The sequence below is a fragment of the Bombina bombina genome, chromosome 7, assembly GCF_027579735.1.
Source record: "Bombina bombina isolate aBomBom1 chromosome 7, aBomBom1.pri, whole genome shotgun sequence".
NCBI lineage: Eukaryota > Metazoa > Chordata > Amphibia > Anura > Bombinatoridae > Bombina > Bombina bombina.
Window position 1 is genome coordinate 7439552 of NC_069505.1, and position 15117 is coordinate 7454668.

At 39.6% G+C, this 15117-nt stretch overlaps 1 protein-coding gene across 1 annotated transcript in view; it reads right to left on the minus strand.

The window, feature by feature from the left end:
* Positions 1-684: 684 nt before the first annotated feature.
* Positions 685-15117, minus strand: part of LOC128635714 (phospholipase A and acyltransferase 3) — a 35290-nt gene continuing 20857 nt past the window's right edge. Inside the window, exons 2-4 of the mRNA XM_053688839.1 lie at positions 8214-8313; positions 1754-2013; positions 685-933 (exon numbers count right to left, since the gene is read on the minus strand). Coding sequence (XP_053544814.1) covers positions 832-933; positions 1754-2013; positions 8214-8313 — 462 coding nt within the window. The 3' untranslated portion in view covers positions 685-831. The remainder of the gene's footprint in view (positions 934-1753; positions 2014-8213; positions 8314-15117) is intronic.

A 15117-nucleotide genomic window follows, 5' to 3' on the forward strand; every position in this document is an offset into this window, starting at 1 on the left:
ATCTCTATTTAAAAAAGGAAGATATTTTACCTCACAATCTCCTCAACTCACCAGATTAAGTGTAATGTAAAAAGTTATACTCGGCTGCTCCCAGCTGCAGGTAAAAAAATAAATGAAGAAATGAAAAGCAGCCAATCAGCATCAGCAGTGCTGAGGTCATGAACTCTTACTGTGATCTCATGAGATTTCATAGTAAACTTCCTTACACTGAATAGGGAAATAATTTGAGTGTGCATGTAAGCTCGCTCCTTCGGCTGTCCCGGAACAGACATACTGATTTGCTGCTTAGAAGTCCTTTACAATGGGATGTGGCTACTGAGGAACTTTTGAGGTAAACTATCTCTTTTTTACATAGAGATGTTCAGGTGATATTTTCTAGTCAGCTTTTTACAGCTATGCTGCAGCACTTTCAAGTGTTTGCACATTTGGGTATCATGGACCTTTAAGTTCACCTCTAGAGAGAGTCTGAATTTAAAGAATATACAGAGTTCTAAGCAGTAAAAGACCTAAAAAAAACCCCCAGAAAGTTCCGTAGAAAATATGAAGTGCAGCATGAGATTTACGTGTATTTTATAGACAGAGCATCGGTTACGTAGCACCAGGATGACGCAATGTCTAGTGTAAAGGTCACGCACACGTACGCAGCCCTGACAAGAGAACTCTGAACCTTAATGACACAGCCAATAAACAAATAAGTTACTTTTATTTTCTTAGCATAAACCAGAATGATTGTAAATTATTAAGGCACTGAACATGAAATATTAAGCACTGCTAAGGATTAAATACATTTAGGGTACAGCAGAAAGCGATCAGGGTCAGCTGGGAGCCATCTCATTGGTTCTGACGTTTATTCCTCATTGTGACCAACGCAATACCAGCGAAAACAGCCAGAGCGCCGGCGCCTACAGCACTGTACATGATGGCGTTATCCACCTGCACAGAAGGGAATGATAAATATAATCACAGCCAATAACCATACTGTGCTTAACTCCACCCCACAAAACATATGTACCCCCCTCACACACTGCGCTGTACCCAGCCCCCCCTCACACACTGCGCTGTGCCCAGCCCCCCTCACACACTGCGCTGTGCCCAGCTCCCCTCACACACTGTGCTGTACCCAGCTCCCCTCACACACTGTGCTGTACCCAGCTCCCCTCACACACTGCGCTGTGCCCAGCCCCCCTCACACACTGCGCTGTGCCCAGCTCCCCTCACACACTGCGCTGTGCCCAGACCCCCTCACACACTGCGCTGTGCCCAGCCCCCCTCACACACTGCGCTGTGCCCAGCTCCCCTCACACACTGCGCTGTGCCCAGCTCCCCTCACACACTGCGCTGTGCCCAGCTCCCCTCACACACTGCGCTGTGCCCAGCTCCCCTCACACACTGCGCTGTGCCCAGCTCCCCTCACACACTGCGCTGTGCCCAGCTCCCCTCACACACTGCGCTGTGCCCAGCTCCCCTCACACACTGCGCTGTACCCAGCTCCCCTCATACACTGCGCTGTGCCCAGCTCCCCTCACACACTGCGCTGTGCCCAGCTCCCCTCACACACTGCGCTGTGCCCAGCTCGCCTCACACACTGCGCTGTACCCAGCTCGCCTCACACACTGCACTGTACCCAGCTCGCCTCACACACTGCGCTGTACCCAGCTCGCCTCACACACTGCGCTGTACCCAGCTCGCCTCACACACTGCGCTGTACCCAGCACCCCTCACACCCCTGTAGGCACGTGCACACAAACTGTACCTGATCAGATAAACAGTCACCATATCTCAGATTGGTCACAAAGTGCTCACAGTTGCCACTGGTTACACTATAGGGCATCTGCTTGCCCACCTCCTCCAGCGCAGCTTGTACAACTTTCCCTGGGGGGTTTGGCGATCTCTTTTTATCGTATTTATTATTAACTCTGTATTTACAGCCACAAGCAGCTTTATCCAAACGGTCCTTTCTCACAGCCGCTGTAGCTCCAAATGCTGAAGAGAAACTGCTGAAACCTTCCTGATCTGAGATCACAGGTGAAATAGTGTAAGTTGTATATCCCTGTATCTGTAACATTACTATATATCCCTGTATCAGTAACATTACTATATATCCCTGTATCTGTAGCATTATTATATATCCCTGTATCTGTAGCATTACTATATATCCCTGTATCTGTAGCATTACTATATATCCCTGTATCAGTAACATTACTATATATCCCTCTATCTGTAACATTACTATATATCCCTGTATCTGTAGCATTATTATATATCCCTCTATCTGTAGCATTACTATGTATCCCTGTATCTGTAGCATTACTATATATCCCTGTATCTGTAGCATTATTATATATCCCTGTATCTGTAACATTATTATATGTCCCTGTATCTGTAGCATTACTATATATCCCTGTATCTGTAGCATTACTATATATCCCTGTATCTGTAGCATTACTATATATCCCTGTATCTGTAGCATTACTATATATCCCTGTATCTGTAGCATTACTATATATCCCTGTATCTGTAGCATTACTATATATCCCTGTATCTGTAGCATTACTATATATCCCTGTATCTGTAGCATTACTATATATCCCTGTATCTGTAGCATTACTATGTATCACTGTATCTGTAGCATTATTATATGTCCCTGTATCTGTAGCATTACTATGTATCACTGTATCTGTAGCATTATTATATGTCCCTGTATCTGTAACATTACTATATATCCCTGTATCTGTAGCATTATTATATGTCCCTGTATCTGTAACATTACTATATATCCCTGTATCAGTAACATTACTATATATCCCTGTATCTGTAGCATTATTATATATCCCTGTATCTGTAGCATTACTATATATCCCTGTATCTGTAGCATTACTATATATCCCTGTATCAGTAACATTACTACATATCCCTCTATCTGTAACATTACTATATATCCCTGTATCTGTAGCATTATTATATATCCCTCTATCTGTAGCATTACTATGTATCCCTGTATCTGTAGCATTACTATATATCCCTGTATCTGTAGCATTATTATATATCCCTGTATCTGTAGCATTATTATATATCCCTGTATCTGTAGCATTACTATATATCCCTGTATCTGTAGCATTATTATATATCCCTGTATCTGTAGCATTACTATATATCCTTGTATCTGTAGCATTATTATATATCCCTGTATCTGTAGCATTACTATATGTCCCTGTATCTGTAGCATTACTATATATCCTTGTATCTGTAACATTACTATATATCCCTGTATCTGTAGCATTACTATATATCCTTGTATCTGTAACATTACTATATATCCCTGTATCTGTAGCATTACTATTTATCCCTGTATCTGTAGCATTACTATATATCCCTGTATCTGTAGCATTACTATATATCCCTGTATCTGTAACATTACTATATATCCCTGTATCTGTAACATTACTATATATCCCTGTATCTGTAGCATTACTATATATCCCTGTATCTGTAGCATTATTATATATCCCTCTATCTGTAGCATTACTATATATCCCTGTAGCATTATTATATATCCCTGTATCTGTAGCATTACTATATATCCCTGTATCTGTAGCATTATTATATATCCCTGTATCTGTAGCATTACTATATATCCCTGTATCTGTAGCATTATTATATATCCCTGTATCTGTAGCATTACTATATATCCCTGTATCTGAAGCATTACTATATATCCCTGTATCTGTAGCATTACTATATATACCTGTATCTGTAGCATTATTATATATCCCTGTATCTGTAACATTACTATATATCCCTGTATCTGTAGCATTACTATATATACCTGTATCTGTAGCATTACTATATATCCCTGTATCTGTAGCATTATTATATATCCCTGTATCTGTAACATTACTATATATCCCTGTATCTGTAGCATTACTATATATCCCTGTATCTGTAGCATTAATATATATCCCTGTATCTGTAACATTACTATATATCCCTGTATCTGTAGCATTATTATATATCCCGGTATCTGTAGCATTACTATATATCCCTGTATCTGTAGCATTACTATATATCCCTGTATCTGTAGCATTACTATATATCCCTGTATCTGTAGCATTACTATATATCCCTGTATCTGTAGCATTACTATATATCCCTGTATCTGTAGCATTACTATATATCCCGGTATCTGTAGCATTAGTATATATCCCGGTATCTGTAGCATTAGTATATATCCCTGTATCTGTAGCATTATTATATATCCCTGTATCTGTAGCATTATTATATATCCCTGTATCTGTAACATTACTATATATCCCTGTATCTGTAGCATTACTATATATCCCTGTATCTGTAGCATTAATATATATCCCTGTATCTGTAACATTACTATATATCCCTGTATCTGTAGCATTATTATATATCCCGGTATCTGTAGCATTACTATATATCCCTGTATCTGTAGCATTATTATATATCCCTGTATCTGTAGCATTACTATATATCCCTGTATCTGTAGCATTATTATATATCCCTGTATCTGTAGCATTACTATATATCCCTGTATCTGTAGCATTACTATATATCCCTGTATCTGTAGCATTATTATATATCCCGGTATCTGTAGCATTACTATATATCCCTGTATCTGTAGCATTACTATATATCCCTGCATCTGTAGCATTATTATATATCCCTGTATCTGTAACATTATTATATATCCCTGTATCTGTAGCATTACTATATATCCCTGTATCTGCAGCATTACTATATATCCCGGTATCTGTAGCATTACTATATATCCCTGTATCTGTAGCATTACTATAAATCCCTGTATCTGTAGCATTACTATATATCCCTGTATCTATAGCATTATTATATATCCCTGTATCTGTAGCATTACTATATATCCCTGTATCTGTAGCATTACTATATATCCCTGTATCTGTAGCATTACTATATATCCCTGTATCTGTAGCGTTATTATATATCCCTGTATCTGTAGCATTATTATATATCCCTGTATCTGTAGCATTACTATATATCCCTGTAGCATTACTATATATCCCTGTATCTGTAGCATTACTATATATCCCTGTATCGGTAGCATTATTATATATCCCTGTATCTGTAGCATTACTATATATCCCTGTATCTGTAGCATTACTATATATCCCTGTATCTGTAGCATTACTATATATCCCTGTATCTGTAGCATTACTATATATCCCTGTATCTGTAGCATTACTATATATCCCTGTATCTGTAGCATTACTATATATCCCGGTATCTGTAGCATTAGTATATATCCCTGTATCTGTAGCATTATTATATATCCCTGTATCTGTAGCATTATTATATATCCCTGTATCTGTAACATTACTATATATCCCTGTATCTGTAGCATTACTATATATCCCTGTATCTGTAGCGTTACTATATATCCCTGTATCTGTAGCATTAGTATATATCCCTGTATCTGTAGCATTATTATATATCCCTGTATCTGTAGCATTATTATATATCCCTGTATCTGTAGCATTAGTATATATCCCTGTATCTGTAGCATTACTATATATCCCTGTATCTGTAGCATTACTATATATCCCTGTATCTGTAGCATTACTATATATCCCTGTATCTGTAGCATTACTATATATCCCTGTATCTGTAGCATTACTATATATCCCTGTATCTGTAGCATTACTATATATCCCTGTATCTGTAGCATTACTATATATCCCTGTATCTGTAGCATTACTATATATCCCTGTATCTGTAGCATTACTATATATCCCTGTATCTGTAGCATTATTATATATCCCTGTATCTGTAGCATTACTATATATCCCTGTATCTGTAGCATTACTATATATCCCTGTATCTGTAGCATTACTATATATCCCCTGTATCTGTAGCATTACTATATATCCCTGTATCTGTAGCATTATTATATATCCCTGTATCTGTAGCATTACTATATATCCCTGTATCTGTAGCATTACTATATATCCCTGTATCTGTAGCATTACTATATATCCCTGTATCTGTAGCATTACTATATATCCTGTATCTGTAGCATTACTATATATCCCTGTATCTGTAGCATTATTATATATCCCTGTATCTGTAGCATTACTATATATCCCTGTATCTGTAGCATTACTATATATCCCTGTATCTGTAGCATTACTATATATCCCTGTATCTGTAGCATTACTATATATCCCTGTATCTGTAGCATTACTATATATCCCTGTATCTGTAGCATTACTATATATCCCTGTATCTGTAGCATTACTATATATCCCTGTATCTGTAGCATTACTATATATCCCTGTATCTGTAGCATTACTATATATCCCTGTATCTGTAGCATTATTATATATCCCTGTATCTGTAGCATTACTATATATCCCTGTATCTGTAGCATTACTATATATCCCTGTATCTGTAGCATTATTATATATACCTGTATCTGTAACATTATTATATATCCCTGTATCTGTAGCATTACTATATATCCCTGTATCTGTAGCATTACTATATATCCCTGTATCTGTAGCATTATTATATATACCTGTATCTGTAACATTATTATATGTCCCTGTATCTGTAGCATTTTTATATATCCCTGTATCTGTAACATTACTATATATCCCTGTATCTGTAGCATTACTATATATCCCTGTATCTGTAGCATTACTATATAGCCCTGTATCTGTAGCATTACTATATAGCCCTGTATCTGTAGCATTATTATATATACCTGTATCTGTAACATTATTATATGTCCCTGTATCTGTAGCATTATTATATATCCCTGTATCTGTAACATTACTATATATCCCTGTATCTGTAGCGTTACTATATATCCCTGTATCTGTAGCGTTATTATATATCCCTGTATCTGTAGCATTACTATATATCCCTGTATCTGTAGCGTTACTATATGTCCCTGTATCTGTAGCATTACTATATATCCCTGTATCTGTAGCATTATTATATATACCTGTATCTGTAACATTATTATATGTCCCTGTATCTGTAGCATTATTATATATCCCTGTATCTGTAACATTACTATATATCCCTGTATCTGTAGCGTTACTATATATCCCTGTATCTGTAGCGTTATTATATATCCCTGTATCTGTAGCATTATTATATATCCCTGTATCTGTAGCATTATTATATATCCCTGTATCTGTAGCATTACTATATATCCCTGTATCTGTAGCATTATTATATATCCCTGTATCTGTAACATTATTATATATCCCTGTATCTGTAGCATTACTATATATCACTGTATCTGTAGCATTATTATATGTCCCTGTATCTGTAGCATTACTATGTATCACTGTATCTGTAGCATTATTATATGCCCCTGTATCTGTAGCATTACTATGTATCACTGTATCTGTAGCATTATTATATGTCCCTGTATCTGTAGCATTACTATATATCCCTGTATCTGTAGCATTATTATATATACCTGTATCTGTAACATTATTATATGTCCCTGTATCTGTAGCATTATTATATATCCCTGTATCTGTAACATTACTATATATCCCTGTATCTGTAGCGTTACTATATATCCCTGTATCTGTAGCGTTATTATATATCCCTGTATCTGTAGCATTACTATATATCCCTGTATCTGTAGCATTATTATATATCCCTGTATCTGTAGCATTATTATATATCCCTGTATCTGTAGCATTACTATATATCCCTGTATCTGTAGCATTATTATATATCCCTGTATCTGTAACATTATTATATATCCCTGTATCTGTAGCATTACTATATATCACTGTATCTGTAGCATTATTATATGTCCCTGTATCTGTAGCATTACTATGTATCCCTGTATCTGTAGCATTACTATATATCACGGTCAATTGGATAAGGGGTGGGGATTTAGAATATTTTAAAGATATGTTCTACCTGAAGCATGAAATTGTACTTTAAACATATTTTAATAAAGAATATAATACACTTTAAAGTGACATTGAAAGCAACAATACAAAAAAGAAAAATACTGAAACTGGCAGGAAATGTATGTTTGTGCACATTTTAACTAACACAACTGCATTTGTAGCAATGTACAAGACTATAAATATGACAGCAAGAAGTAAGTTTATTCAGTACGAAACGCAAAATAAAATGTCCTGTTTATTGTTTTAAGCTGTCTTTGAGGACATTATTACCTGTTAAATGCACAACATATCCATCTCCAACATATATACCCCAATGCTGGTACAGAGGTCGGAAAAACTCAATCAGGTCTCCAGGTTTTGGCGATGGGCCCTGTGTGATATTAAAGAAAGGGGCTCAGTAATGTTGTTTATTTGTACGACAGGTGCAGAATTCAGTGAGGCATAAGGAAAAGAATTCCAGCATAGACACTGGACAGGATACTGTGAAAAGCTCTCTTCCTCTTATGTGGGGATTGTGTACACATGGAATATAAAATGTATAAACTGTAATAGTAATATTAACAATGGGTAACAAAATATGAAAAACACTTGCAGCAAGTTCAGTGCTGTATCTAATTAGATTGCTGAAATATGACAGCTAAGTACTAGTGGTTGTGTTGGGTTAATATGATCTGCCCATGGACATATTACCTGCTCATATAGGGGGTTGAAGTAAATGTGCATTGTGTACTGGTACCTAGGATGGATAGTGGCCAGATTGGTATGTAGCCAACTTGGCTATATGTAGTCGATTATAGTAAGCAAAATATACGGCAAGTGAGGTTACTAATATGATAATGAAGGCAATCACCTAGGACGAATACAGAGTAATTACAGCTGCCTATCCATGTATAGTAGGACTGGATTAGATGGTCTGTTTGTGCTGTACTGAGAGTAGTGTATACAATCCGTATGACTAATGGTAGCGAGTACTTGAATACATTGTGGCAATCAGCTGGAGTACCCCATATGTTGGAACAAATGTAGCAATGTATCGTTGCCTGGAAGCCGGCTGTCAGATCTACATATTGCAAGGAGTTTATATTACTAATATGGGCCACTAGGATAGTCTGATCAAGGGTTACTCCACTCATAGGCAAGGTGTTGTACAATATAAGATCCTTCACTGTCTGTGTAAGAGTTAATGTTCCACTAAAAGTCATAGGCTACATACCAGTCTGGCCACTATCCATCCTAGTTACCAGTACACAATGCACATTTACTTCAACCCCCTATATGAGCAGGTAATATGTCCATGGGCAGATCATATTAACCCAACACAACCACTAGTACTGTCATATTTCAGCAATCTAATTAGATACAGCACTGAACTTGCTGCAAGTGTTTTTAATATTTTGTTACACATTTTTAATATTAAAGTTTATACAGTTTACATTCCATGTGAACACAATCCCCACACAAGAGGGAAGAAAACTTCTCACAGTATCCTGTCCGGTGCCTATGCTGGAATTGTTTTCCTAATGCCTTAATTTTGACCTTTACACTCCATATACAATTAATGAATAAGTTTGCTTATATATAATATTACTAGTCCTAAAGCCCGTGTACACAGGCCTTCTTTTGCAGTACAGTGGTCCCACCCCTTGCTCTTTCCCCCCCTCTATTTTGCTCTCTCTCTCCTCTCTTTTGCTTTCTCTCTCCCCCCTCTCTTTTGCGCTCTCTACCCCCTCTCTCCACCCTCTATTTTGATCTCTCTCCCCCCCCCTCTCTTTTGCTCTTTCCCCCCTCTCTTTTGGGCTCTCTCCCCCTCTCCCCCCCCCATCTTTTGGGCTCTCTCTCCCCCCTCTCTTTTGCTCTCCCTCACTCCCCCTCTCTTTTGCTCTCTCTCACTCTCTCCCCCCCTCTCTTTTGATCTCTCTCTCCCCCTCTCTTTTGCTTTCTCTCCCTATCTTTTGCTCTCTCTCTCCCCCTCTCTCTTTTGCTCTCTCTCTCTTCCCCTCTTTGCTCTCTCTCTCTCCCCTCTCTCTTTTGCTCTCTCTCTCTTCCCCTCTTTGCTCTCTCTCTCTCCCCTCTTTTGATCTCTCTCCCCCCCTCTCTTTTGATCTCTCTCTGTCCCCCCTCTCTTTTGATCTCTCTCCCCCTCTCTTTTGCTCTCTCTCTCTCTTCCCCCTCTCTTTTCCCCCCTCTCTTTTGCTCTCCCTCTCCCCCTCTCTTTTGCACTCTCTCTCCTCTCTTTTGCTCTCTCTCCCCCCTCCCTCTCTTTTGCAGTCTCTCTCACCTTCTCTTTTGCTTGCACTATCTTTCCCCTCTCTCTTTTGCTCTCTCCCCCCTCTTTTCTGCTCTCTCTGTCTCCCCCTCTCTTTTGCACTCTCTCCCCCTCTCTCTTTTGCTCTCTCTCTCTCTTCCCCTCTTTTTTGCTCTCCCCCCTCTCTTTTTATCTCTCTCCCCCTCTTTTGCTCTCTCTCTCTCTGTCTCCCCCCCTCTCTTTTGCTGTCTCTCCCCCCTCTCTTTTTATCTCTCTCCCCCTCTTTTGCTCTCTCTCTCTCTGTCTCTCCCCCTCTCTTTTGCTGTCTCTCTCTGTCTCCCTCCTCTCTTTTGCTCTCTCTCTCCCCTTCTTTTGCTCTCTCTCCCGCTCTCTCCCTCCCCTGTATTTTGCTCTCTCTCACCCCTGTATTTTACTCTCTCTCACCCCTCTCTTTTGCTCTCTCATCCCTCTCTTTTGCTCTATATCTCCCCTCTTGTGCTGCTCTCTCTCTCATGCAGACACTCAGACAGCCACGGCAGCTCCCGCCCGGCGCCGCTCTGTCACACTTAGACTCTGCCCATTCACACCCAGCTCGGCCCCATTCATGACGCGGCTCCGCCCCTTCACGACTTGTCGGCTCTGCTGCCTTCACGGATTAGGTGCCAGCAGCCAGCCCAGGTCAGTTTGTTGAAGGCCAGGTGTGTTTGTCCTTGTGCAGTCTCTACTATGCATGACAGCTTTGGACAAACACACTTGGCCTTTTATATTATAGGATAGTGTTCCCTCATATAGAATAAGAGTGGTGCTATTGCTTTTCTGTAAAGTATACACAAAATTCAGTGAGTCTAGCAAAGGTTTAAAAATGGCAATAAACATTATTTGCTTTTGTGTCAAATTGTGCTTTGTCCCACAACCCCTAGAGACCAAGGCCTCTAGTTATCAAGCCGTCAACCGCAAATACGCTGGAATTCCACAGCGTATTTGTTGCGAGGCTGATTTGCCTTAGTTATCAAGCCCTACTGCCCGGCGAAAGTAGAATATAGTGACGTAACCTACGATCCGCCGGACTCAGTCCGACACAGATCGATGGTTACGTCACTACAGATGTTCCGAATGCAAGTTCGGCACAATCTGATTACTTTGGGTAGTTATCAAACTACTACCAGGTACGCTCGCCAATATTCCGGGCCAGCGTACCTGGATTTCAATCCGCCGCCCTGGTGGAGGTGGATCCCATAGGAATCAATGGGAGTCTGATCATAGCGAAAGCTCATGTTCGCTGCTGCCCGATATCCCATTGGTTCCTATGCGAGATGTCTGCACCTAACACCCTAACATGTACCCCGAGTCTAAACACCCCAAATCTGCCCCCCCCCACACCGCTGCAACTAAATAAAAACTTATTAACCCCTAAAACGCCGCTCTGGGACCCCGCCGTCACCTACATTATACATATTAACCCCTAATCTGCCCCCCCACACCGCCGCAACTAAATAAAAACTTATTAACCCCAAAAACGCCGCTCTGGGACCCCGCCGTCACCTACATTATACATATTAACCCCTAATCTGCTGCCCCCTATACCGCCGCCACCTACATAAACTTATTAACCCGTATCCTGCGGATCCCGGACCCCGCCGCAACTAAATAAATTGTTTAACCCCTAAACCGCCGCTCCTGGACCCCGCCGCCACCTATATTAAAGTTATTAACCCCTATCCTGCCCCCCCCATACCGCCGCCACCTATATTAAAGTTATTAACCCCTATCCTGCCCCCCCATACCGCCGCCACCTATATTAAAATTATCAACCCCTAAACCTAAGTCTGACACTAAACCTAATCCCCCCTAACTTAAATATTATTTTAATAAATCTAAATAATATTACTCGTATTAACTAAATAAATCCTATTCAAAACTAAATACTTACCTATAAAATAAACCCTAATATAGCTACAATATAACTAATAATTACATTGTAGCTATTTTAGGATTTATATTTATTTTACAGGCAACTTTGTATTTATTTTAACTAGGTACAATAGTTATTAAATAGTTATTAATTATTTAATAACTACCTAGCTAAAATACTTACAAAATTACCTGTAAAATAAATCCTAACCTAAATTACAATTAAACCTAACACTACAATATCATTAAATTAATTAAATAAATTAACTACGATTACCTAAAATTAAATAAGCTAAACTATAGTACAAAAAAAACAAACAAACACTAAATTACAGAAAATAAGAATTACAAGAAGTTTAAAGTTCAATCCGATTGGCTGATCCAATCAGATTGAGCTCGCATTCTATTGGCTGATTGGAACAGCCAATCGTATTGAACTTCAATCTGATTGGCTGATTGAATCAGCCAATCAGATTTTTCCTACCTTAATTCCGATTGGCTTATAGAATCCTATCAGCCAATCGGAATTCGAGGGACGCCATCTTGGATGACGTCCCTTAAAGGAACCATCATTCGTTGTTCAGTCGTCGGTTGAAGAGGATGGCTCCGCCTCGGCTCCCTGGAAGATGGCTCCGCTCCGCATGAATGAAGATTGAAGACACCGCCTGGATGAAGACTTCTGCTGGATGGAGGACCTCTTCTGCGCCACTTGGATGAAGATTTCGGCCCGGTTGGGTGAAGACGACTCAGGTAGGTTGATCTTCAGGGAGTTAGTGTTTTTTTAAAGGGGGTTTGGGTGGGTTAGAGTAGGGGTATGTGGGTGGTGGGTTTTAATGTTGGGGGGGTTGTATTTTTTTTTTACAGGTAAAAGTTGATTACTTTGGGGCAATGCCTCGCAAAAAGCCCTTTTAAGGGCTGGTAAAAGAGCTGATTACTTTGGTAATTGAGAATAGGGTAGGGCATTTTTTTATTTTGGGGGGCTTTATTATTTTATTAGGGGGCTTAGATTAGGTGTAATTAGTTTAAACTTCTTGTAATTCTTTTTTTATTTTCTGTAATTTAGAGGTTTTTTTTGTACTATAATTTAGTTTATTTAATTTAATTTTAGGTAATTGTAGGTAATTTATTTAATTAATTTAATGATAGTGTAGTGTTAGGTTTAATTGTAACTTAGGTTAGAATTTATTTTACAGGTAATTTTGTAAGTATTTTAGCTAGGTAGTTAGTAAATAGTTAATAACTATTTCATAACTATTGTACCTAGTTAAAATAAATACAAAGTTGCCTGTAAAATAAAAATAAATCCTAAAATAGCTAAAATATAATTATTAGTTATATTGTAGCTATCTTAGGGTTTATTTTATAGGTAAGTATTTATTTTTAAATAGGAATAATTTAGTTAATAGTAAGTTTTATTTAGATTTATTAAAATAATATTAAAGTTAGGGGGGTGTTAGTGTTAGACTTAGGTTTAGTGGTTAATAAGTTTTATATAGGTGGCGGTGGTATAGGGGGTCAGGATAGGGGTTAATAAGTTTAATATAGGTGGTGGCTGGGTCCGGGAGTGGCGGTTTATGGGTTAAACATTTAATTTAGTTGCGGCGGGGTCCAGGAGCGGCGGTTTAGGGGGTTAATGAGTTTAATGTAGGTGGCGGCGGTGTAGTGGGAGTCAGGATAGGGGTTAATAACTTTAATATAGGTGGCGGTGGGCTCCGGGTGCGGCGGTTTAGGGGTTAAACAATTTATTTAGTTGCGGCGGGGTCCGTGATCCGCAGGATAGGGGTTAATAATTTGAATATAGGTGGCGGCGGTGTAGTGGGGGGCAGGATAGGGGTTAATAGGTATAATGTAGGTGGCAGCGGGGTCCGGGAGCAGCGGTTTAGGGGGTAATACATTTATTATAGTTGCGGCAGGGTCCAGGAGCGGCGTTTTAGGGGGTAATAACTTTATTTAGGTGCGGGGGTCTCCGGGAGCGGCGGTGTAGGGGGTAAAAGTGTAGTTTAGTGTGGGTGCTTAGTGACAGGCTATCAAGAAAGCTGTGAAGAAGCCGATGAGCAGCGAGATCGATGATTGTCAGTTAACAACAGTCCACTGCTCATCGCTCCGTACTTGGTGCGCGGCTTCTTGAAAGCTTTTTTGATAACTTTGGCGAACGTATTCAGGTCCGCGGCGGCGATGGTAGGCGATCTTAGGCGAGCGTATTGGGCCGGCGAATGCAGGTAAGTAGACGGCTTTATAACTAGAGGCCCAAGAAGCAAAATCTGTAACCTGCTGCTCATCAGACAGATGCCTTGATACCCCGAACCTTCACCCCCCTAATTGTAGGCGTGGTCTGAACACTTCTGAGGGAATATACAAGATAGCTGCAATATGTGACAAAGTGACTAAACTGTGTACATACTTTATACCCGACTGTAGTCACACCTTAAAGTGTTGTAAAAGGTTATAACACAAAAACTCTCATGCAACACACACACACACACACACTCTCTCTCATACAACACACACACACACTCTCTCTCATACAACACACACACACTCTCATGCAACACACACACACACTCTCTCTCATGCAACACACAAACACACTCTCATACAACACACAAACACACTCTCATACAACACACAAACACACTCTCTCTCATACAACACACACACACACTCTCTCTCATACAACACACACACACACTCTCTCTCATACAACACACACACACACTCTCATGCAACACACACACACACACTCTCTCTCATACAACACACACACACACACACTCATGCAACACACACACAAACTCTCTCTCATACAACACACACACACACACTCTCATGCAACACACACACACACTCTCTCATACAACACACACACGCTCTCTCTCTCTCTCATACAACACACGCTCTCTCTCTCATACAACACACGCTCTCTCTCATACAACACACGCTCTCTCTCATACAACACACGCTCTCTCTCATACAACACACGCTCTCTCTCATACAACACACACACACTCTCTCTCATAC